A 26,477-nucleotide genomic window follows, 5' to 3' on the forward strand; every position below is an offset into this window, starting at 1 on the left:
GTATTATGAAGAACTACTGTTTATTACAATGACAATTGTAATAAGTACATATGTTCTAATAAACACAAATACAACGAAAACGACAATTCCCCCATTTGTGGTGATTCTTGGAAATACTCCTTTTGGAATATACACATTTTTTATAAACCAGACCTTAGTCGTAACCAATCGAAATGGGAAAGCGCTGGCTCGCACATTTCAGTACTTTCACTTCATCACCAGGTAGGATGTGAGGTCAATGCTGGAGGCTGGGCTGGGAAACCTTCAGCCCGCAGGGTCCAGAAACCCTTCTGCTGAGCAAGGGGAGCGATCAAGGAACTGGAAATACCTGTTCTAGTGCTTAACAGTATTTTATATATTGTCTGTGGTGCAACACGTCAGCAGGGATCTCACGTTTAACTAAGAGCCACTTAGCTGCAAAAGATTGATTAGGAACAGAAAACTGCGCATGCATGTGTGTGTGTGCTGGGGGTTGATTAATTGAAAATCTTTCTATGGAAGCGTAAGCTGGGAACTTATGCTTTAAGGAGCCCATGAAGGTCTGACATGATTTAGCTGTTCAATAGGCTTTGGAATTTTTCAGTGACTGCCGACTGGGATGGGACTTCCGTGTACCTGCTAAATCAGCATAACTATCCAGAATTAAGAAAATCAAGTGGGAGACCAAGAATACCAAGATTTAATATTCAGAGAGACTACAATGCGCAGTTTTATGAGAAAAATAAGGAATGCTTTATATACTTCAAGATACCTCTGTTTATAAAATACCATCATTTAGAACAGGGCGATGGGACCGCACTGGAAGGGAACGCTCTCACTGCAGACATCTCCAGGGCAGATGTGGTTCTGCACCGCGCCGGCCTCACCGCAGGAAGGTCGGCCAAGCGCAGAACCAGCTCTGTGCCCCTCGGTCAGCTGGTCCCCCTCTGATGTGTGCTCTCTCTCCAGAAGGACTCCTCACTGCCTCTCCGCGCTTCGGAAGCAGCCTCAACACTCGTGAGGTGTCCACCACGCACTTAAAGGGAGTTCAGGGGGGTTCAGGGCTAGTGCTGTTGCTGTTTTTATCCCATGCCTTGCACTAGTGAGGAAATTCTCCGTCTTCCATACTTGTGCGGCCGGGGCAGCAGAGGGGGGAAGGATAGCAAAAAGAAATGGCTGGCCTACTTTGTCCTCTTCCAAGGGGTGGGAAGCCAAGTATGACGGCAGAGATCGTGTCCTGCAGCTACACTTGTGTCAAGGAGATTTCTCTCCTCCATCAGCACTGAGCTCTGTGGAGGCAGAGCTGCAGCTGGAGGCTGGGACTGGATTCCTCAGGAAGGAAGAAAAGCTGGGAAATGTCTATTGACTAGTCAGGAAACTGGGAGGGTTTTCAAAAAACTTAAGTGGATGTCTGTTCCTCCAGAAATAAGCCAAAAAACATACCATGCAGCTTTCTAACAAGCTTTCTAACACAGGGGTTTAAATCTCTCCTAGTGAAACAGATGCTCTGCCTTCCATTTTGTGAAGGCAGGAAAGGAATAAATGTGAGCAACACGAGCATTTTCCTCCACAACACACCTCATCGTTATGGCTTGAGTATGACTTCCACTGTATCCCTTTATTCCAATTGTTCGACCGAATTTGTGCCCCAAGGCAGATGTACTAGAAAACGCGAAAGCACCACAAAGTGAGAGACACAGCTAGTGGTACGGTACTTCTTGCCACACAAAATGCCAATATAAATATGTTAGAACAAGTTACAAGTGTATCATACTTAAGACAAAAAAGAAAAAAAAATAAATATATATATTTTTTTAAAGAGCAGAACAAATCTCAAGCAGCCAAGTGGTGAAGTTGCAGTGATGTACAGTAGGTGATGTAGCCCTACAACCTCTTGGGAAGATACACTGAAAGAAGACGTCTGCAAATGCATCTTGGCAAAGTATGGGTACAGAATGCAGTGGTTGGCTGGCACTCACTATGGTACATAAATGTTAATGGCAGACTGGGAGTGAACTGATTTCAAGTTTGAGGCCGCACATGTTCCATTCTCCAGAAGAAAGTTCTCACACAAAACGAAAATTGTCAGAGACGCTGGGAGAGTCAGTACTCCTCCTGCTGCTGGGGCTGTTCATGGACTTGCTCTTCACCTTCATGCTCTTCTGTGTGGCTTTCCTGCAGGGAGAAAAAGACCCCAAAACATTCCTCAGCAGAAAGCATTCCTCTTGTAACCTTGCCCCGAGGCGCTCGCCATAGCCTAAAGCTTAACTTCTAACTTTCATGCACATAAGAACAAAATGAGCTGTTACCTCAGAAAAGCAGCATCTTGTAATATTACAATAAAATGTATTTACTTTGCTTTTAATCAATGCAGATGCATACTGATACTTCCCCAGAAAAAGCGTCAGTTTTCAACATCACTGAGTGTTAACTGTTCCGGTAAGTGAACATTTTGAAGAGCTAGACAGTCAGATGCTCAACAGTTAGATGCTGTATCATAGCATCCTGATGTCCTCCCATTTTCAGTTTGTCCAAGGATTTCTGAACCTGTCTGCTGTAGTTTTCACACAATCTTCACTCTAGGTTTATATCACTAAATGGACAAGACACTTTTGCTATCATGTGCTTTTAAAATTAAACTCAGCCTCCTTTTTGAGGTCAGATATACTACAAAATAATATACCCATGCTAACACAGACCAGAATTCAAAGGTTACCAAAACAGTGATTTTTAGCAGCATCCAGAAAATGTAACCAAAGACTTGCAAACACATTTTCTTTGGAAAAAAAATAGAGTCCAGTATTCTCTGATTTATAGAGCTACTGTTAAAGGCACTAATCACTAATAAACACTTCCCTTTTGCAAATGGCTTTTATGCACGGTATTTTCCAGAGTTGTCTCTCTGAATATACATTCCCGCTGGGAGAAGAATCCCTGACCGAAGGCAAGGCTGGATCCTCACTGCAGGCAATAACCAGTTTCAAACAATTTCCAATTTAGAGACAACAAACCCGGTATCCCGAGTTGGCCTGGATGTATCAGAGCTCAAAAAGGCTGGCTGACTCTTAGGGCATTACTTCTGTCTTCCCATTGAACGCAGCTGCATTTACAGCTTTCCTCTCAAGTGGGCTCCATCTTTCTGGAGCACGGTTCACTGAAAAGATCCCCCGCATCTACTCTCTGCCCTGCATTAGTAGCGCTCCGCTATAGGCAGCTCCAAAGGAAAACACTCTTCCAAGACACTGAGCTGCCATTCAAAACGCAGCATCCCCGATGTGGTGCCTCTGCAGAACTAGCCTGGCTCCCAGCAATTTTCGTTAGAAGCAAGCGGCTTGAACAGCAAACTTCAACAAATTGATACTAAGTTTTCAAATTTGAGGCAAAAATTAAAAGAAAAGGGAGGCCGTAATTTGAGTTTTCCCAGAATAATTCAGAGCAGCTTATGCAATAAGAAAATTCCCTTCTCGCAATAAAATATTCACATTTCTAAAAGGGCAAGAACAGGAGAATAAGGTTCCTAACATTTGCTGATAAACGGAAATATCCAGCTGTTTACCTCATACAGAAACAGCCAAATTTCAATTGAAAGCAAGCTTTCTATCACTCAGGTGCTATTTTCAGGTAGAGGCCACACATGTCAGTCAGGACAACTGCAGTTTAGCATCTTATGGCCCCTTGGGGGGAACGATGCCTTTATTACATACAGTAGGTACATCACGTCAAAACAGCTTTTTGCGTAGTATCTAAAAATCACAACTTCTGTGATGGGCTGCAAGGGTGCAAGACTTGCAGAGAACAGGAGTTTCACAGAGAGAAGCTGACAGCTGTGAGGACGTGACCCTGCCTTACCGGGTGAGAAAACTGGAGCTTGTTTAGTGGCAGGGAGCTATGTTCCCTTAACCCCATCTACCCTGACCCTCCTTATGTGTTGAGGTGACCTGCTCTGGAATGCACCTGTTCCATAGGCTCTGTATATGCAGAGTTTATGAGAGACACCTATTAGAAAGCCCACTCATGCAGACTTTATAGGTCACGTACATGCTATCTTTTCACGCATATAATAGGAAAAGCCTCTAACCACAGGGAGTGCCTTGGGAACCTATTCTGCAGCTCTGAAGAAGAGTGGTGGCTCCTCTCTTGCCAGGCTTACCTTTGATGGAAATGGTAAATCTTATATGACTACCTCAGAAGTTGTTCTGAGACTCGGACACATGCTTCTCAGTATGTACAGCTTGTATAAATACATGAAATGGGAAAGACAAGAGTCACTATGCCCAATTACCTTGGGACTGTGGAATCTCCTTGAATAGCATCCCCTAATAAGGAAAGTAGTGGAAGATCTATTTAAAGCATTTATTTCTGGCTTGGATCACACAACCATGGTCATCTCTGTCTCCCACGATGAATGGTGCTCTCTTTTGACCCTTTGATCCATCTGCCTCAAACTATTCAGGTGTGCCTGTAGACTGAAGAGCTAGACTTCACGAAAACCAGCTGCTGAGGGGGTGGGTGCCTTTTCCAAAAGTAGCAGCAGATGTAGTAGCTGCTAGAGCATAAAGATACAAAACCAACTGCATTTTGAGCAATAGCTTTGGAAACTTGAGCTGAGCAACTGATGGATCAAACGTCAGCAATTCACCCAACTTCTGCATGAACTGAACCAGAACAGCCTATGTAGGAAAGCAAAAGCTTTCCTACGTTTTTGCTTTATGCTAAGACCTACATGGCTCCGGGTTTCATAACTAGACACGTAGCCTCTTCTGGTTCATCAGTCTGAAGCTCTCCTACTGTAAGACCATATGACCAAATGCTTTACATACTATCTGAGGTCTCAATGCTGTCTATAGCAGTCATAGCATGAGTGGTAGGGGCCACATCTTCCCAACCACCCGAATGTATCCTTTTTTAATACTGTTCTCTGTCAACTTTGATGTTTTTGATGAAGAAGTAGGATTACAAATGAGCATTTTGTAATTAAAAATTACAAAGGATTACAGACTGATCAGCCAAATGTTAAATGACACTAGCTGATACAACATCCCTCTTGCATAAGCAGAGACATAATCATGAGGTTTGTAACAGAATTGTAACAGGGAAAAGAAAAGGGAGCCTCTAAAGACAAGGAACCCAAATGGATTGATATTTGTGCTCTAAAACTCAAAAACTCACCAAAATCAAGACCAAAAAATAATAATAAAAAATTAATCAGTCTTAAAATTTTAGCCTTTTTTGAATTAAACAAAACAGAAGCTTATGAAATGACATGGTCGAAACTACACTATGACTTGGAATTCTGAAAAAATAATTACTCCCCGCCCCATGACATGAACCTGATAAAAATCTCTTCAATGCAATACTACAATAATCAAACCTCTGCAGAATGCTTTTTATAGGGACTAAACTCTATACTTGTATGCTGAATCATTCTACACAGAATTCACCTGACAGCCTACAATGCTCACGGGGGACCTATGAGCTACTGGGAGATCTGACCACTTAAAGTGCTGTCCAGATTTTTTTTTTCTTATTTTTTCTTTTAGGAGGATTAAATTAAGCTTAACAGAAAATTAAGTATAAAGGGAGACTTATCCATTCTGAATAAGAACAGTTGGTATGAAAAATAGGACATGATCTCTGTGCCATGTCGAATACAGCAGATGCCTGTCAAATTACAGCTAGGAAGGAAGAGTTCGAGGTTCCTATCAAGCAGTTAATAGAAGAATAAACTGAAAACAAATTTAGGTTAGTCACGATATTCAAGCACAAGGCTTTGGTCAGGGATCGCTTGTGCAGTATATGTGAACTGCATTCCTGTGCATCCCTTTCCTGAAGAAAAGCCTCATGGCCACAGTATCATTTATAAATGTCACAAATCCTGAAAATTAATGTAATCCTTTTTTCCACTTTGCCTCTGTACACTTGAGACACTCTGAAACAGAGATTAAAAAAAAAAAAAAATCTAAGCTGGATTTATCATTAATTCATTAGCAAGAAACTAGGAATGCCGGAGTTGCCTGTGGTTTGGGAATTGGGGCTATTTCCCATCTGGGGACTGGGAAAGCCAAACTGCTGTTATTGAGGGATTAACCTGCAAAATGCTGCGAGATACAGAATTTAACTTGGGACAAATTCATTACAGAGAGAGAAAAAAAACAGAACTGAAGGGCAAAGCAGGGCAATGAGACAGCAAAGTCCGAAAACAAAAAGTAGGCAGGATCTGCATCAGCAAGGGAACCACAGTCTTTGGTTTAGTGCTAACGCATCGGGGTCCTTCCTCAGCAAATTACAGTCCACCTGCTAAGTTGAGGAGGAAATGCACCCCAGAAGATGAGGAGATCAAGCGTCCCACTAAAAGGTACAAAAAAATTGCGTGGGGAATGGCCTCTGTATTCTTCTCTGGGGGAGCAGCGCTCTCCTGCTGAAGTGACATACCCGGCCTCCAACCGCAAACACATTTTAGATAAAGGCACAGTCGTCGTATCTAGTTCATGCGCAGGCACAGATGATACTTTCGAGAGAGAAAGGCTTGGAAGGAGGAAGCAGATAAAACACTGGGCTGTGGACTGAAGCAGAACATTTTGTGATGTGCTCTGCCAGTAAGGAAAACTGCAGGAAGAAAAGTAACAAATACATTCCTTGGCGCGGAATCACTTGCTATTTAAGCCAACAGACAGACAGATGCGGTAGGGGTATGGGGAGAAGAAGGGTTTTTCTGACTTTGCTTTATAAATAAATCACTGTTCTTGAATCCAGAAGACATTTTCTCTGACTGCTATATATATGTAACTCTTTTAGCCTGTTATCACGTGCCTGGCAAATTTGTCTTATTGTTTATTCCTGTGAAAATAATGGTTTCCTCCTCCTTTGCCTCTCTAGCACTCGCCCCGCACTGTTGAACAAATCCTCTTTCCCCTGTCACTTCGCATCTGAGCAGTGGCCCCTGTCAGCGGCAAGCTTGTGTCCCTCTTGCACTTAACTTTCATTTATGCTCTACTAGTCTTTTTTAGAAAAGCATGTGAGTCAGTAGTTCCTTTGGCACTACTTTTGACATAAAATTTTAAGTCAGCTGACTACTGCTGCAACAGCTTTCTGGGAACAGATATAAGACAGCCTAAGGTACCACAGTGCTGCTGAGAGATTAAGTTGATGCTTATACGCCCTGGAGCCAAACCCATCATCCACTGGAGACTGAAGGGTCAATCGTCAGTGCAGTGCATACAAGGATTTAGTTAACATGAATGAGAGTAGTTCAGCTAAATCTCCACTGAATCATTATCCTGAACGTATCTGAGGAATTTAACCAGCACCCTTTGCAGCTTCTTGCTTTGTTCAGTGTCTACAGCGCTAAGTCTAAGATGCAATGAGATTCTTGCTTAATCTTGCAGACAATACATTGCTGGAATTTTGGTAATAGAGGATTATTGGGTTTGCACAAGGAAGAATTTTGCCTATAGCATTTTTTTATCCTGTTGCTAAAGAGCATTATCTCTGCAGATATAATTATGTATTTGGCAGCCCGCACCGTACATATTACAACACTGCCACGTGGGCTAGAGAAGGTTCACAGCTGTAGACATTGAACAGCACCTCTGTCAGAATTTCTGTGATTTTCAACACGTTAAAGAACATGAGTAAAAGACTTTATGCAGAAAGGCAGAAGACGAAGAAACAAAACTAAGGCTCAGAACCATATGAAATCAATTTAAAATTGTGACACACACCCTCCCCTTTCAGATCAACTTCAGGAAACCTAGAATACAAAACCTACACCGAAGTAGCGAAAAGCAACCAGCCTCCTGAATCCCTTCCCCAAGCTGTAAAGTCTGTTGTTTGCAAATGCAAACTTCCTTTTTGGGGGAGGAGGCATGGAAATCCTAGCTGCTACAGTTCTGCTGACCTAAATACAAGACATGACCCAAAACTGTGCCAATAAATTTTTACGAAATTAAGCTGTTTTGTCTAAATAAAAGACATTAAGCTTGAACTTACGTGTTCTTCTGAAGCATAAAGGACTTCCATTAGCCGATTGACAAGGTCATTATTTTCTCCCCCGTGTTCTTGGCAGAGAAGTTCAATCTCCCTTAATTTGCCGAAGTAGAAATCCCTTTCCTTCTCCACGCCTTCAAGTGCAAGTTTTAATGAATGTACCTGCATATAAACCAAGACATGACGCATCAGTTGTGAGGTGCACTACAGACAAAACAACTCAGTCTAAAATTATGCATGCTAAACAATCTTAAATATATATTCAATTTTATAGCTTAAAATGAAGTCCACTTTTTTTTTCCTGAAGTGCTAAATTGAACCTTACACAATAGAGAATAGTAAATCAGGCTCCCCCATTACGCCTCTTGGATACATCTTAACCTTGATCCTTAAAGGTCAATTTTCTCAGTGCTCTTTTATACTGAAACCCAAAGCAGCAGTTCAGGAATCAGGGCTACTTAAGACTTATCTCCTAACAAAGCTGCCAGAAGTGTCACGTAATGGTAATTAATAAAACTTTCAGCTCAGTAGTTGCATTATTTTGCCTGGATTAATGTGTAGTTGTTGGGAAACCTACAATATCTCCGTGCCTAAAAATATGTAGATCTAGCAGAAAAGCTCACAAAGGGAAATGGTCTAGTTAGGAAATTAAAAGGTCCTCTAGTTGCAAATGTGAGTACTGCTGTGTTGTTTTTTCACCTCTCCTTTTCTGCCTCCCCACTTACCATACTGTTATAGACCTGTGTTTCGGCACTCTGATGCTGTGACCAGCTGCACACCACGGACTTTCTGCTCTGATTGATGTGCTGTTTCTATCAACGAATTCTTTCAAATGCCAAGTATCTTTCTCTTTGCAACCTTGTTCACAAGAGTCTTCAAGCTATACTGTCAGTCTCAATTTCACCACTAGGACTGCTGTAAATCATTTATGGGCAACATAGCTGTTAATGATTAGGCTTCATACAAATCATGACAGACGTTGCAATATATTTTTATACTTACATATATATACACACACCACATATATAGTTAAAAAAGAACAATTTTGTGGGAGCATAACAGATAAACTACTGTCCAACGGGGTATACACAATGAGAATAACGTGTAAGTGGCTCTCAAATTTGGAGGACGGCAGTGTAACAACCAACAGAAATAATCACAGATGAAGCTGTCTACAGTAAACACACTGACCCCAATCACATCCAAATTACAGCCAAATTAGCATCCACATTTTAAGGCTTGCAATTATACAAATGATTTTCTAAATAAAAACATGCTAAATAAATTAAATTGCATCAGACTACATTTCAGTGAACCAATACCATTTAATAGGAAGTTCTGTGTTGCCAGTTCTACTGCAAGCTAATTTATTTCCTTCACTAGTAAAAATACCAGCAGAGTTCAAACAATGCTTTGACAGCCTACTAAATCCTATCGGTTCATTTTTCCATAACTGCTGAGCTCGCAAGGCCTTTTTCTGACCTTTGATTGCACTCTCAGAGGTGTCAGACAGCAGAACTGACCTGTTACCAGGGCAGGATCTCAGAGCATCTCATTCACATACTAACCCATTTCTGACCAGCTGCCTGAGTGTGACACCCAAGTCTTCCCTTGACAGTTTGAATCTATGATTGACACAACGACCAGTCACCTTAAAATTAACTATTTATTCATGAAAGTAGGAATAGCAAAATGGAACAAGAGTTTACAATATTTTGATCTATAGAAGACCTTACATTTAAGACGTGTCTTCTGGATCTGCAGCAGCATATTCCTTGAAAGCAATGCCTGCATCCAGACAGAACAAGAACGTAACTGCTTCCAGATCCCTTGCTCTGTGCTTGCTAGAGCTTGGGAGAACAACGAACTTCAGCTGAAACACTGGCAGCTAATAGCTCAGACCATCTCCCCTTCTGACCTATTTACTATGAAGACATTCTCCTGTTTTCATTCTATCACATTCACTCTGTTTTAAGAAACAGAATCATTAAACTATGCATATATGCACGTAGTTATTTAACTACAGTAAATGTTGTTATAACCAAACCAGATATGCTTTTCTTCAGTTACACATCAACTACCTATCTGTGACACATTTGTTTTTCTTCAGATACTTAGCACATCCACATCCTACTTTTTTCTTCTATGAACATGCCAGAAGGCTGATCCTGTATGAGGAACAGTGCATGTTAACTCCCATGCTCTGTTTCTGGACCAGAAGTACCCCTCTGCAATCCAATTAATGGGTGCAAAGGCAGCAGTTCTTACTAACTGGTCTTTTCTCTGATTGTGCTTATTGGTAGTACAAATACTCACAGGACTGCAGAGCCAGGTGGGAGATTAAGTACATATTGTAAACACGCAGCCAAGATGGTGTTGTTTTCAGAAACTATGTGTATACTAGCATACAGTTAACGGTTCCTGGGACCATTCGCCATATGTAAACATCCCTTCTCCATACGTAATGGTCCCTCATCTGTGTTGTCTCCTCAGCTGCACTCAAACTCTTTGGGAGAGTACTAGCTGGCACAAACCAAAACCACAGCAGGGACCACTTTAGCATTTTAATGCTATGGGTAATCAAGTTCCAGTGCACAGTGACATTCCTTGGAAGTGTTTAATTTACTAGCACAGACCAAGGCAATAGCTAAGACCATTTTAAGAGAAACTTTAAGATTGTTGGGAGCTGTTAAACTAGCAAATGTTATGGATGGCTTACGATTATTGCAAATAGCTCATTAAGCAACCCTGTGGTAAAATATAGTGTATGTACAGCCCCACTACTTAAATTTTTCCACTACAAATTGCATAGAAGTTCAGATGTTTCAATGTCCCTTAGCTGCCGTCCATGAAAGGGCTGGACAAAAAAAAAATATGTTACAGCCACATCAGAATCTGACACCCACAGACACCATTCAACATTTCTTACTCATAATCAAGACAGCAAAGGGGTAAAAGTGGCTGCTCCTCTCACCTCCCTGGTTGCTGGAGAGTGGTAAAAAATGGGCAATTTAGCTCTTCCAGCATGTTCAGACTGGGGGTCGGAAAAACCTGGCTCAGAGCTGCTTGCAGCATAGCTTTTTTGGCTTGTGTTATATGCCCATGGTGCACAAGTAACTATTAGTGGGAAATGACATACCAAATGCTGCCAGCATTAAAAAAAAGCCTTCCAGACCATTCTAGCTAGAAGAGGTCTCTTAAAAACTACCTATTAAAACACCAGCTTTCCAAATCCTCAAAATTTCTTCTCCTCTTTGGTGACGGGGAAAATCATCAGTTTTCCCTCAGGGTTATTTGTATATAAAGCTTAAGGTCTTCACACATGGAACATGCTAGGAATACATTAGCAGTGGATGTGATAGTGACTGCCTATTTTAGTCAAGATCAAATACTTTTATGTTGCTCAGATCCCAACCAACTCTTCCTGCTGAAGTGAACACGTTCTGACTTCTGAGTACAAATGTCATGGTTTAAGTTGCATTAAGCTGACATTTGAACTCCACTCTTACATTGATTTAAAAAAAAAGATTCCATTAAAAAAATATATACATCCATTCCTTGTGCAACATTTAAAAACTTTTTGGTTACAGCAACAATCAAAAGCCCATTTGGAAGGCTGGTGGACCCCGTTGTGCTCTCTGCTGCTCAGAATTATACACTGACTCTGCAGTACATCATGTTTGGGATGTGGCTATCCATCCACCACCTTAAGTACACAACAATAACCAAGAATTTACAAACAGTGCCCCAACAAACTGAAATCTTTGTTGCTCAGGTCAATGAAAATTTGAAACAGAAATGCCTTTAATTGTGGAAAATTATTCTTGATCCAGAATAACGACTTCTTCCTGAGTGCAGCTTCCAGGCAGCTCAGGTTCTAAAATACGAGGTTTTTCCTTTCCATTTTCCCTCGTCCAGGACAAATACAGGGATTAGGCCTCATTTATACTAGTGGCATTTACACCATTCTGCCAGCACAGTCTTGAGCCAGATGCAGCTATTTATTCATGTCCAGTGCAGACACTCTTGCATGTCCAGGAATGACAGAGTGGTGTAAAGCTCCATACCATAAATGAAAACTAAGCCCTTACATTCCTAACATTAAAGAAATTCTGAAACTTTATTAATTATATTGCAGAACATTATTTATAATATAACTAAGTATTCTCACAAAGGTAGATCACATTTTTAAATGAAAAAGGCGTATTAGCTTCTTAACACCTTCCTTCCAGAAAGCAGAGTGCAATGAGCTAGTCTTAATTCAGCTGCAAATCTCAAACACCTTGGTATTACAAACAGGCTTGTTTTCTCCACAACGACACATTAAAATGATTTATTTCAAATTTGTAATACACAAGAGCAAAGACACTATTGGGATTTTTCCTATCCAAGTGAAATAAAAGATACATTTCAAAATCTAATAAAGTTATCATACTTCAGCAAGACTTACCTATCATTCCTAAGATCATCTTTCAAAAATACTGACAAACACCAGTCATCTCTGTCAGCTGTTATTTTTAACAATAAATCACTTTTTTTTCTTCCCAGCTGAGCTATTTCAATCTTTTGTCCCTTCATAATTCTGGAGAGCATCATTCAGCAGAGGGCAATATTAGATGTCATGCCTGCCTGTGACAATGAATGCATCCATGCATTCCTAAATGCAAATTTATGCCTAAAGCAAATTTACCTGTTCACTGAGCTGTATGACTTGAGTTTCCAAATCTTTATCCGATTTGGATGCTGAGCTGCTTGGTGCAGCTTTTTTTGCTGAAGATGGGCGAGAAGGTGTTGATCCTGGTTTAGAAGCTGGACTGGATTTAGCAGCACCTGAAAAGTACAATAAATAAATAATAATCAAAATTTATCCCCATGATAAATACATTCCTATTAACATGGTACTGAAACAAAAGTATTCGTTTTACAGACAGCCATTCTCTCTGTTACTTCAAGGTGACAGTGGAGGAAGTTCCAGTGCTGCTACACCTTGGGAAAGGAAAAAACACATTTCCTAGCAGTTTTACTTTGAGTTTGCTACTGAGAGTGAAGTAACTCTGAAAATAAAATAAATAAACATCAACCTAAGAATATAAAGTTCCCTTAGCTGTCAGCAGCTTTCAGCTTTAAAAAATATGCCATTAACAGACCATTCCCCCAGCCCAATATTTAGTGTACAGATCCATCTTCAATTCCCCCGGGACAGACTTGAAAAACTCAGCTAAACTGTGCTTTCCTCATTTTCAAATGTAAACCATCCCTGAGACAAGGGCATTGAAATTCAGACAGAGCATGCAGAATTAAATCCATCGGTGAACTCACAGTTGCCATAGTGACCAAGAGATGAGTTTTGATCTGCTTAGATTTTGCTATTTGTTTTTAATTACTTGCACTGGAAATCTGTCAGAATACAGAGCAACATCTTTACCAGCAAAAATGGCAAGTAGCGAGTGCGTACAGGTACTCTTTTTCACAAAGCCTGTGGCACACAAATGCCCGAGCAGAGGAACATTTGTGTGAAAGGGTTTGCAATGCCTTCATACAAACCTCACAGCCAGCTCCTCACACCTTGCTCTGCCTCTCCATCTTTCCTCTCCTTGTCACTGGCTGTTTGATTTAGTCACTCAGCCCCGGTACACGAGTGCCCAGCTCACAGTCGTCCACCTTGCCTTGGCTCCCACAAGTACTGTACTCTGACTCACAGCCTTTTCCTTATCCCCTCCGACTAGGAATAAATTTCAGATGCAATGGACATACATCTAGTACAAAAATTGCTTGGCTTAAGACGACAGAACAGAAACCCAGCCCTCTCTTCAACCTATTTTATTTGATTTATCAAGCAGGCATGTGAATCGGAAGTCCTGCTCTGCAGCACCCACGTTTATCACTGTTTCTTACAAAGAGCAAAATACAGCTGTCCGCACACGCTGATGGTCTCCATGGCCATCCTCCTCCATCAAATGCTGTTGGCTCTGAAGCCTGGGGCACACAGGGTGTGGGAAAAAGCCCGAATCCAGCAAGCTCCCAGCTGAGCTCTGAGCTTGCATTGCACCAGTTCCAGAGGGATTTGCCCCAGCTTTCTCAGCAGTCACCTTCCACCCCACACCTCACCAGCTGCTCCTCCCATACGATTACTTGATTTATGGCACACTACAAATTGTTCTAAGTTGTCATTTCCACAAGGTATCCCCAGTGTCAGACAACACTTTAATAAAGCAGTTCATCGTAAAAACAATGTTTTACGAAGGTGTTACTAGGAAGAAATCGCAAGGAGGCAGGGAAAGGCAGGAGGGGGAGAGAGACAACTTGTGGGGCTGCTTGTATGACCAAACCGTGGAGCTCACACGGTCTCACTGACCTAGAACTGTGTACAGTGGTCCCTTGGAGGAGCTGAAAAGTGATGGGAAAGGAGAGCAGCAATGGGTTATTTAATGAAGCTTGCTTAAGCTTTCCTGACTTAGTCTCTCTGTAACAAGCATCTCCTCCCGCCTCTAAGGATAACTCCGTATTAACTGGTTCATCTAATGCCAACAGAACACAAATAAACAACTTGATAATTCAGTTAGCTTGTGTAAACATTGCTGTGCAAGATGCCCATCCTCCTTTTCTATGCTTTTTAATATAAGACAGGTAAGGAAAAAAAAAAAAAAAAAAAGTCAGGTTTTGTTTTTTTTGTTTTTTTTTTTTTTTCAGAAATTGGTGACTCCAATAGCTTCCATGTCTAACTGCATACACAAACTCACCTCTAGCAGATTTCAGGTACAGTACACAGACTCGCTGAAGTTGGGAAAATTCAATGTTGTGTATGTGCCTGAAATGAAACTACTTTTCACATCATACTTAGATCAGCAAGGAATAAATCATTTGTGGACAAACATTAAAAATGCCAAGATCTTTTGCTGCTATTTCTTTCTTTAGGCAATTTCATAAACTTTAGCACCCTGCCTTCAACACTTTCCAGGTTTAGTCCATATTTTGACTAACTAAAAATCAGCCGCTTCAGCGCCAGATTGTTAAGATGCTCTCAAAGCCAGGAAAATCATTTTCATTTGGATTAGCAGATAAACAGAAGAAAACTGGTGTCAAAATATGCAAGATAAACACACACATGAAATAATCACTTTGACTACAGCATTCTAGTTGGGTATCAAGTTATTTAATGAATACATGTATCACATGCAACTGCAACAGTTACCTATACAACATTTAAAATAATATATATGTATACTAAACCAAGGTATCGACATTTTTTTCTTATTGTATTCTACACCTGCAAGATGCAGTTCACGATATCAACTGAAAATTAAATGCTATAAAACAAGCTATGGAACTTCAGACGTGAAACCTTGGCTGGCCAATGCAGCTCCCCCCTCTACCAACTACCCTTCTTCTACTCGAAGGCAGCACTGGGCTTCCCCTAGGCAGCAAGCACCTGCACACAAGCATAGGAGAAGCTGTTCAGCTTTTCTAGGGCAGCATCCCCTGGCCTGTCAGCTCTTCACCATTTCTCCTGGGGGGTCATGGTGCAAGACCCAAGCAATGCACGTTGTGCAGCCACAGCATATTGCTCCCTTTCAGGCTCAACAGCCCTGCGAAGCGAGCTAGTTCTTTGTAGATCAGGGTACTGATCACAGAAAGCCAAATGATTAAGTACACACCTCTTTTTAACCTGCAGAGAGAGTTAGGGACGGAGCAGGCACAAACATTTAATCCCCAGGTATTCTCTCTAATTTGCAGCTGAGGTGTCCTCCCAGAGCATGCTGAGCAAGCCCACATCACCACTGTCTGCAGACAGAGAGGGCTGGATAGCACCAGTATGCCGCATTATATTCTCCCCTCCTTTGAAAACAACAAAGCCTTTTGAATTTCTACAGCAAAGTGTTACTAAGCTTTATAAAGTCCAGACAAATAAAAAGAAATCGACTTTTGCTCTGCTGCTCAGGATCAGCTCTTAAATGAACACGATATTCCAATTTCAGTAATACAGATAAAAACCAGTTAAATAACTTGAGCATTTCAGACTGTATCAGCGACAGCTGGATAGAACTTAATTGCAACAGAGAATGCCTAGGGATTTCTAATTTAAAATTTCCTGGAGGGAAAAAAAAAGCTTTACTGCACATTTATTCTGAAACATCAGTTTTAGAATCAGCTCAGAAGTAAGCCTCCCATTCTAACAGAAGCTTAATTTCACAAAATAATTAAAGGATGCTGGTTGGTAGAGTAGTGCAAAGTACTTGAGACAGCCAGATATCTAAACGGAGATGAACGATCTTGGTAGACTTAATGACTTTGCTATTGAGCACCACAACGGCTTTGCAGTCAATTAGTGCAATTGTGGAATAACTCCTAATGCATTGCTCAGAGGGGCTATGTAATCCAAGCAGTTTAAATTCTGTCCAACATCATATCTTCTATGAAAATATTTATATATAACCCATTTACATAGTCTGAGAAAGCACAAAATTTTATACAAATATTTTATATAAAAAAAAAAAAATCAGATAACCAGCTCTTTTCACTGACCACTGAGAGAACTGTGTTGTAATCAGCACCGCAAACGTTACCCATCACCAATTCCTTTTCAAGCTTACTGTTGATGTTCAAAAAGAGTTGCAGAGCCCTGCCCCTGGAGAGGAACAGCCCCACGCCCCAGAACTTGCTGGCAGCTAACAGTCTGGAAAGCAGTGTGGCAGAAAAGGACTTGGGCGTCCCGGTGGACACCAAGTTGAGCATGAGCCAGCAACACACCCTCGCAGCAAGGAAGGCGGCCAACAGCCTCCTGGGCTGCATTGGGAAGAGCATTGCCAGCAGGTTGAGGGAGGTGATTCTCCCCCTCTACTCAGCACTGATGAGGCACATCTGGAGTGCTGGGTCCAGTTCAGGGCTCCCCAGTACAAGAGAGACATGGGCGTACTGGAAGGAGTCCAACAAAGCGCCACGAAGATGACTAAGGGACTGCAGCACCTCACATATGAGGAAAGGCTGAGAGAGCTGGGACTGTTCAGCCTGGAGAAGAGAAGCTTCAGGGGGATCTTATCCATACCTGAAGGGAGGGTGCAAAAAAGCTGGAGACAGGCTCTTTTCAGTGGTCCCCAGTCAAAGGACAAGAGGCAATGGGCACAAATTGAAATACAAGAAATTCCATTTAAACGTAAGAAAAAAATTCTTCACTCTGAGGGTGATCAAGTACTGGAACAAGCCGTCCAGAGAGGTTGGGGCGGGGGGGGGTCTCTCCACCCTTGGAGATACTCAAAACTCAACTGGATACAGTCCTGGGCAACTGGCTCTAGGTGACCCTGCTTTGAGCAGAGGGGTTGGACTGGACAATCTCAGAGGTGCCTTCCCACCTCCACTCTTCTGTGAGAACTTCTGTTACAGCATGCTCTGATTTTAGGTCAATGCAGGGTCCAATTAGAATTTTTTATAAACAGTATCGCAGCTGCTTCAATTAGCACCTGGATAACTTTTTGTACCTGCCCATATAACACTAGCAGAGATGGGAAAAATAAATTCACAGTTGAAAGACAAATTATTTTGTTCTTGTACTGAAATAAGTTAGATGAACCAGCTTTGAAATGCATTAAAGGTTTCTCTCTGTGGTGCTCCAGAAACAATTACTAGTCAGTCCATCATAATTGAATATATCCCCCACAGTTTCAGCTTCACTGTTCTTTTTGCTAAAGACATAAGTTTTACAAGCAGATGTACACTTCTGCAATTTAAAACAGTGGTTGCTGGCACTGTGCAGGTTTTGGGTACAACAAAGCTAGGCTGCAAATTCCAGGTCACTTTACATCACAAGCACAGTCTTGCAGACAAGAGACATATTTAATGTTTAGAGAGAAATCTTCCTGGAAGCTATATGAGTAATTAGTATGCCGTTAAATATTTATGTAAAATTCCAAGAAACCATGTGCATGAATACAGTGTGGACGTGCATGAGGACGGTGTGGAGAGCAATGGAAGCCCTGAGCAAGCACGAGACTTGGCTGAGCCCACACAACCACTGCTTCAGTGGAATTTGGGAATCACTTGCAGTCTATCTTCAGTCAAATTAAAGGATTTCATAAAATGAATATTCCTGACTCATGCCACAGGAGAAAAAACAAACCCACTAAGAGGCCACAGAGCTGGCAATTTCTTCATGAGCTAAAGAAAAACTCTCCACCCACTCAAACAAATGAGTGAGAACAGTAGATGAATTAATATTCACACACACTTATTGTTGCAGCTACACTGGGATGCAAGAAACTGCTCAATTTAGGGATGCTTAATGGCATAAGTGATGACAAATGATGCTTAATGGGAATGAAATGACCTCAGACAAAATCTGACTCGACTTTCAGCGTCCAAACATGCTGTGGCGCAGTCGTCTAATTATTTTGTGGTACTAACTTCCCCTGGGTGGCAGGACCCCTCTGTCCCCTCAGCTCTCCATACCTCCACTGCTGCTGGCTACAGTACAGTCTGATGAGCTCTACGTTGATCATCACTGCCAGATGGCTGGCAAAGAGAAGTGTGTACGAATACTTGAAACTGAAGCACCTTTTACAAATTTCAGCAGAGCAATCCAAGCAAGAACATACAATGGAGTCTACTTGTCAGATGAGAAAGTTTTATTGATGGCATGACTCCCTCAGTTCATCTTTAATAGAAGGAGATTTGATAGATGGGAACTAACCACAGCCTTTTCTCCATCATAAATGAAGACTTTTCTTTAGATTTAAAATAACTAACATTTTAATGGCAACTATTAATTGTTCTCAACTGAAACCCCTATTTTCTCTAGAAACACCTTCAAGCATGCAAGCATTCATCTTCAATGGATCAAACCACTCCACATACGCTTAACAGAAGAATACAATTTAAAATCTGAAATGCTCTTACAAGCCTGCATTTTCTAAAATCCAACTGTCTGCTTAGCTATAAGGAGAAAGCAGTCTCAAAAGGAAAATCTGAAAGAAAATATGCGAAGGAATGCATATTGAAATACAAAAGATCATGCAAAAATTTGAGCAACACAGACATTCAAACCACACCCATAGTACACTGAAAATTAAGACAGCAATTTTCACCACTGTGTTTCAAACACCATCTTCTTTCTAGAAAAAAGGCCGTGGCTCCTGCACTGCAAGCACCGTTGCTTCGCAATCCAAATTCTCGGGCTCAGTGGGTTTAAAAATTAAACTCTCCTCATGCTGGCAGAGGAGGTGTGTCTGTATTAAGGCTGAGCCACTTTCCTGTCTACCTCCCAGGCCAGCACTGTCACTGCACATGCTGTTCCCATCGGCTAGTACAATTCCTTGGCCTCGTATGAACTAGGCACAAAAGCATTTTCAGTTTGTTGCCCCGCAGCTCTTCCCATCTCCAGCTCTGCCACACTGTCCTGGAGCACCACACCATCACGAGAGCAGAGACTGCCATCTCCAATACCAACTGCCTGCCACCTGGGGAAAAAGGTGGCATGTTTTGGTGGAAAGCAAAGGAAAAAAGCATTAGAAGGAGTTCTCTAGTCCCCCAGGAGTCCTAATCGTATCACTAGCTGCTAAAACAAAGACTGGTTTTGTTGACTATTTTTGTCCCTCAAAATTAATCTACAGCACATCTGCCACAGTAGGATATACCATTTCCCTAAAGAAAATCCATATTTTTCTTGCATAATTGGCTTTTTGATGGCAGGCACATTATATATAAAGCATTCATGCACAAACAGTTCATTCTGCCCTGGTTATTTTCCCTGTCATAGCGCGAGTATTTTTAGCCCTCATGTGATCCTCCAGTATTTTCCAGCTCTGCTTTAGTCATCCTGCCTCACTGAATATTTCAAACTAAAATGCCCAACAGCCTTCAGGTCTAAGAACCTCTCGCATTTTTAGCTTACATGTAAATAATTAATTTTACTAAGCTGTCTTTTACCCATGTATTTTTGACACCCCACACCCATACACAAAGCAGTGCTCCATGGATTTGCTCTGACATACAGGAATACTTACATAAGCCACTAAGCTAAAAACCTGACAACCTGATCACCATTTTCAATTTGATCAGATGAAGCCTTTTCTGCTGTTTTCCACAGGGAGCATTAGAACTGGCACAAATAACAATGCCCTAATATTTTAATCCCTTACCATGATTTTGACTCTACATCTGTAGGCTGTTTACCACTGCATTAGAGAAGAGCAGAGGCTGCAGGAGATCGAAAGGCGGCTCAGGGCTGGCAGATGGCGTTATATCTAAAAGCAGCTGTGGTGCTGTTGGCAGAGAGCCTGCAGCGGTGGTCTGTGCTGCTGGCTCCACTCCTCAAAGGATGAAAACATACTCGTTCCCCCAGCAGGGAGCTGCATTTACCTGGCAAATCCTTGCTGCTCCTACTCTTTCTAGAAGCAGCTTTTTTTTTTTTTTTTTCACATGTTACCAAAGCCGATCCACCCACTGTACCACTGTCAGCTCAGCAACAAATCGGCTCTGTCTCTCAAGGAAGGGACAACGAAACGCGAGGGTGGCACAGCAGATTAGTTGTACGGACCTATTTATGCTTCCATTTCCGAGCTGCGTTATCCTTGACCTGCGCTGACTCCTCAGTTGGATTGCCTTTGGAAGGGGTAGGGCCGTGGCTGCTGGCCTGCTCCCTGATTAACACAAAAACTGGTGCCTTTTCAGATTTCTTGAGTTTTGGGTTGTTTTAAAAGCATATTTTAAAATGAAATAAAGACCACACTCTGCATTTGCAGAGATATGAGTAAATACCCATGTATAGGTACGGAAAGCAGCTACCCGATACCATGGGTCTTGTCAAGCTTTAGTGTCAGATTAAAATACCAAAAAAATTCTAACTCATGCCAGTACCTTTTTGGTTAAGCTTTCAGAGCAGTCCTTATGGATTTGACCACTTTCTTGTTAATTGAAAGACATATCTTAGTCTACCTCTGAAAACAGTGTTAGAACAGAGTGCTACAAAGTAGTTATGAATAATTAAAGAGATCAGCACCTCCTAAATCACTCAAAACCAAAACTCTGGCAAAGGGCACTGGAAGAGTTATTCTGTGGAACAACAGGAATCATCTGAAACGCATATGAAATTACTAGTAGCTAAATAAATTATTCCTTTAGAAATGTATATATTTGATCAATTTAGAATAGGCATATTTAAAAGTCTGTCAAAACCAAAAATACAGTATGAGTAAGTACCCATATGTCTGCTTGCTCCTGACACTAAACAATAGATGCATACATTTAGGTATGTCCACTGCACACTGTTTACAAACTTTTGGATTATGCTGAAAGATCTTCTGGGTTCTTTATTTTCTCTCACTATTGCTTCTTTTTGTTTCATTAATGAACTGAAACAAGGCAGTACATTAAGATTTCAAAGCTTCAGTGTTAATGTAGAGCAAATCACACAAATTAAAAATTACATAAAAAAAGAAAACGTACAAAAAAGAGGCAAGCCACTGTGGCAAACTGCTACAGATGCTGGCAAATGCTTGCTGCTTTGGTGTAAGAGGTTATTGCATCAAGCAGCCCACAATGTTTACTGCTCCCACAACAAAGTCAGTGGAAGTACAGCCATGCCCAAAACCTCAGCCATTTCACCGAAGACCCAGGAAAGTAGAATAACAAAATAATCAACATAAAAGTCACAGATAGCAGTTTAAACTATGCCACCTGATGTTTTACTTACTCATGGACACGTATTCCCTCTTTGAGCTTGTATCATCAAGGAAGACGAAGCTCCAGACGGGGTGGGTAATTCTTAACCTGCTGCAGGAGAACTCATGAGACCTTCTCTTTTTTGCCCTTTTCGTATAAATGGCTAAACTTGTTTTGCTCACATGGGCATATTATGGTTCCTATAACGACTGTAATGTATAGTCCTTCATTTCCAGCTAAGTGTGCATGTGCACAAGACAGAAGCACATCTTTCATGGCAATTTCCCAGCTACCCAGGACTTGCTTCCACATCATCCCTATTTACTCCCAAATGGCAGGAGGTGAGGCACACACAAGCTTGCAGATGCATATGGCACTCCTCCCAGAGTGTCCTCTATCAACAGGCACCCAGTAAGGGCTCCCATCCTTCCAAGCAGCCAGGCTACATGATGTGGTGAGGCAAGGCACAAAGGCACAAGACATCAGTGAAATGAAAACGTGTTCACCCAGAAATTGAATAAACCTATGAATGACTGACACCTAACTGAAATAGTCCTGTTCTAAAACTCAAGCAGCATTAAAACCTAGAACTCTCATTTCACCTAGCATCATGTAATGTCTGAACCCCCCCCTCCTCAGCCCAACAGAAATTAAACTAGCATCCTGCCTGTCATACTTCTGGACAATACTTAAGTTAATAATGAAGGAAGCTTTCCATGAAAAAGCTAACTCGCTCAGCCACAGGACCTTACCAAAACTCATCACACTATCTCAGTTGTCCTATTCCATACAAGGGCTGGGAAGGCACAGGACATGATCTTCATACAACCAGCAACACAACATGAGATCACTGCATTATCCTCCATATCAGCTGGCTGGTTCCACTCCAATAGCTATTCTATTTGTCTAGGATTGTCACCTCCACAGCTTTAATTTGGATGACACATTTGTGACTTTGGTAAAAACAGACCATCTGCAAGAAGAATTAACAAGCATGGTAAAGTCTGTATTTAATCAAAGCGTCTTTTCCAATTTCTCAATTGGACAACATCATGACATTAGCACTTGGGTATTTTTGTTTTCAAAGGGAGTGCAAGACATCTCATGGGAAATTATAGTGTACCAAGCCCTGAAATTCAAAAGTTCAGACACAAGACGGTGCAAAACGAAGATGTAAACAAGCTTCAGAAGCCCAGAGCAGCACTGGCCTGCTATTAGGTGCTCAATTTCCTGGAAGCACTAATGAGCTGAAGGCAGCTGGCCAAGTGTGCCTCACTTTGACGTCAGAAGTGATCAGAGCAGAACGCTGAAATCTGGGTATGATTCCAGAGCGTAAGACAGCCTAAAACTGAAGGTGCCTCATACCTGCCCCTTCCCTTTGCCAGCACTGGTGCATACCTGAGCCCATGAGAAGACAGGTCATAGATCTAAGCCAACTGAAAATTAATCCTTATTTGAGGAATGGGTTAGCATGAATAAGGTAAACCCAGGACAAACCAATAATGGAATTAAGTGTGTGTGCATGTGTGTTTCTGTATGCACAAACCTATATGCGTACAGGCAATCAACCCCAGTAACACTTGTTTAATGATTATTTTTTTTTAAAAATGTTAGCTGGTCTCCTGTTCACTTAACTCTCAGTTATTGAAAAATGGCATCTGCTTAGTGACCAGTCATGCTCATATTACATAAACACCAAAGATCAGGCTTAGTCCTTTGGCCTGTTCCAGAAACGCTGTTGTGGTTTAACCCCAGTAGGCAGCTGAGCCCCCCACAGCTGCTCGCTCACTGTCCCCTGGCAGGATGGGGGAGAGAATGAGAAGGGCAAAAGTGAGAAAATTCACAGGTTGAGATAAAGACGGTTTAATATGTAAAGCAAAAGCCGCGCACACAAGCAAAGCAAGATAAGGAATTAATTCACTACTTCCCATCGGCAGGCAGGTGTTCAGCCATCTCCAGGAAAGCAGGGCTCCATCACGCGTAACAGTTATTTGGGAAGACAAGCGCCATCACTCTGAACATCCTCCCCCTTTCTCCTTCTTCCCCCAGCTTTTATTGCTGAGCATGACATCATATGGTATGGAATATTGCTTTGGTCAGTTGGGATCAGCTGTCCCAGCTGTGTTCCCTCCAAATTTCTTGTGCACCCCTAGCCTGCTCACTGGCAAGGCAGTGTGAGAAACAGAATCATAGAATGGTTTGGGTTGGAAGGGACCTTAAAGATCCTCTAGTTCCAACCCCCCTGCCATGGGCAGGGACACCTTCCACTAGACCAGGTTGCTCAAAGCCCCATCCAACCTGGCCTTGAACACCGCCAGGGAGGGGGCATCCATGACATCTCTGGGCAGCCTGTTCCAGTGCCTCACCACTCTCACAGTGAAGAACTTCCTTACATCTAGTCTAAATCTACCCTCTTTCCGTTTAAAGCCATTACCCCTTGTCCTATCACTACATGCCCTTCTAAAAAGTCCCTCTCCAGCTTTCTTGTAGGCCCCCTTTAGGTACAGGAAGGCTGCTATAAATAAGGTCTCCCTGGAGCCTTCTCTTCTCCAGGCTGAACAACCCCAACTCTCTCAGCCCGTCTTCATAGGAGAGGTGCTCCAGCCCTCTGATCGTCTTCGTGGCCCTCCTCTGGACACGCTCCAACAGGTCCATGTCCTTCTTATGTTGGGGGCCCCAGAGCTGAACGCAGTACTCCAGGTGGGGTCTCATGAGAGCGGAGTAGAGGGGGAGAATCACCTCCCTTGACTTGCTGGCCACGCTTCGTTTGATGCAGCCCAGGATACGGTTGGCTTTCTGGGCTGCAAACACACATTGCCGTGTCATGTTGAGCTTCTCATCAACCAACACCCCCAAGTCCTTCTCCTCATGGCTGCTCTCAATCCATTCTCCACCCAGCCTGTATTTGTGCTTGGGATTGCCCTGACCCATGTGCAGGACCTTGCCCTTGGCCTTGCTGAACTTCATGAGGTTCACATGGGCCCACCTCTCAAGCCTGTCAGGGTCCCTCTGGATGGCATCCCCTCCCTCCAGGGTGTCGACTGCACAACACAGCTTGGTGTTGTCAGCAAACTTGCTGAGGGTGCACTCAATCCCACTGTCCATGTCACTGACAAAGGTGTTAAACAGTGCCGGTCCCAATACCCACCCCTGAGGAACACCACTTGTCACTGGTCTCTACTTGGACATTGAGCTGTTGACCGCAACTCTTTGAGTGCGACCATCCAGCCAATTCCTTATCCACCGAGTGGTCCGTCTGTCAAATCCATGTCTCTCCAATTTAGAGACAAGGATGTCATGCGGGACAGTGTCAAATGTTTTGCACAAGTCCAGGCAGATGACATCTGTTGCTCTTCCCTTATCCAGCAACGCTGTAAACCTGTTGTAGAAGGCCACCAAATTTGTCAGGCACAATTTGCCCTTAGTGAAGCCATGTTGGCTGTCACCAATCACCTCCTTATTTTCCATGTGCCTTGGAATAGAAAAGGCCTTGACACTGTGTAAGTGCTGCTCAGCAATAAGTAAAACATCCATGTCTTATCAACACAGTTTTGGTCACAAATCCAAAACATAGCACCATACAATCTCCTATGAAGAAAGTTAACCCTATCCTAGCAAAACCCAGTACAAACAGAAAATAAAAAGTTAGAAGACAAAGGTATCTTTGAAAAAGAGCAATAGTTGTATGTTGTTCACTTAAGAGGACTAGCGTACCTGAACAATAAGCACATATAAACCCAAAAATCAATTCATTTTTTTCTTCTGGTCAGCCCTTAAGATTTGGAAGCATTTCACTCACCATAAAAAATAAAAAAGAAATCAGCCTGTGCTAGCAATTTCCTGTAAGGGTGGAGGTGTGAAAGAGGAACGCACTCCATTTAATGTTCTTGAATACACTTACACATACTACATTCAGCAACAAGAAGGTTAAATGCCTTTGTCTCCACCATCAGACATCACTAGAATCCACATCATTTACATGAAGGGTTCAGTGGAGGAGACCCTACGCTCGATAGGGCTGGGCCAAACTAGAGCACACCATAAGCAGTCAACTTCTGCTGTCTCAGATGCTAAGCCTATGACAAGGCAAAAAGAATGGCCCACCCACACAAGGAAATAATTTTTAACTAGTATTTATGTAAAATGGATCACAGTTTATAATTATCTTCAGAGACAGAAATGGAATTCTTTAAGACGCAAAATACCTGCAGTCGGAGAGTTTGCATGGTGAGACTTTTTGGGCAGGTTGAAGATCTGTTCACCAGGATCTGGTGGGGGAAGAGCATCTTGGCCTTGTCGAGCTTCCACAGGATCATACTCCTTCCCATCATAGTTAGCATCAAAGAACTTCTTAAACCATTGAATGAAATCTAAGTTGTCTTGGAAGCGCCCTTTGACCAGTTTTTCCACGGGAATTACCTGAAAGATAGAATAAAGGTTCCAATAATATATCACTGCCATTTTTAAACATAAAAATTACACATACACACTTATTTGAAACAATCTACTAACTACATCAGCATATATTCCTCTGCCATTGTTTCCTTCCTAAAAGAAAGGGAATTATGGTGGATTTGCAAGTGCTCTTAGTAAGAAATAAAACCAAAATAAAACAAAGATCCAGCCTTTGAAGTGGCTATACAGTGGGTGTATGTAAGCCTTTATAACTGCTCTTCCACAGAGTTACTCCTTTCTTATTGCAGTGACAGCCATGATGAATGAAGCTGTTCTGGGAGTAACACTATATTCAGCTAACTAGGGATTTCTGTTTTTAATGGACATGCTACAGTTGGGCATACTAAAAATGAACAATTCTTCAAAAGGTCCAGACGGGAGTTTCTTGCTCTCTGTCCTAGTGTTTG

At 42.0% G+C, this 26,477-nt stretch overlaps 1 protein-coding gene across 4 annotated transcripts in view; it reads right to left on the minus strand.

The window, feature by feature from the left end:
• Positions 1-26,477, minus strand: part of MAPRE2 (microtubule associated protein RP/EB family member 2) — a 93,024-nt gene continuing 66,547 nt past the window's right edge. For all 4 annotated transcript variants that reach the window (XM_050890803.1, XM_050890804.1, XM_050890802.1 and 1 more), the window contains 4 exons: positions 25,821-26,034; positions 12,656-12,795; positions 7,969-8,127; positions 1-2,154 (listed from right to left, as the gene is read on the minus strand). In XM_050890803.1, the coding sequence (XP_050746760.1) occupies positions 2,083-2,154; positions 7,969-8,127; positions 12,656-12,795; positions 25,821-26,034 (585 nt within the window). In that variant the 3' untranslated portion in view covers positions 1-2,082. The remainder of the gene's footprint in view (positions 2,155-7,968; positions 8,128-12,655; positions 12,796-25,820; positions 26,035-26,477) is intronic.

The sequence above is a fragment of the Gymnogyps californianus genome, chromosome 2 (genome assembly GCF_018139145.2).
Source record: "Gymnogyps californianus isolate 813 chromosome 2, ASM1813914v2, whole genome shotgun sequence".
Lineage (NCBI taxonomy): Eukaryota > Metazoa > Chordata > Aves > Accipitriformes > Cathartidae > Gymnogyps > Gymnogyps californianus.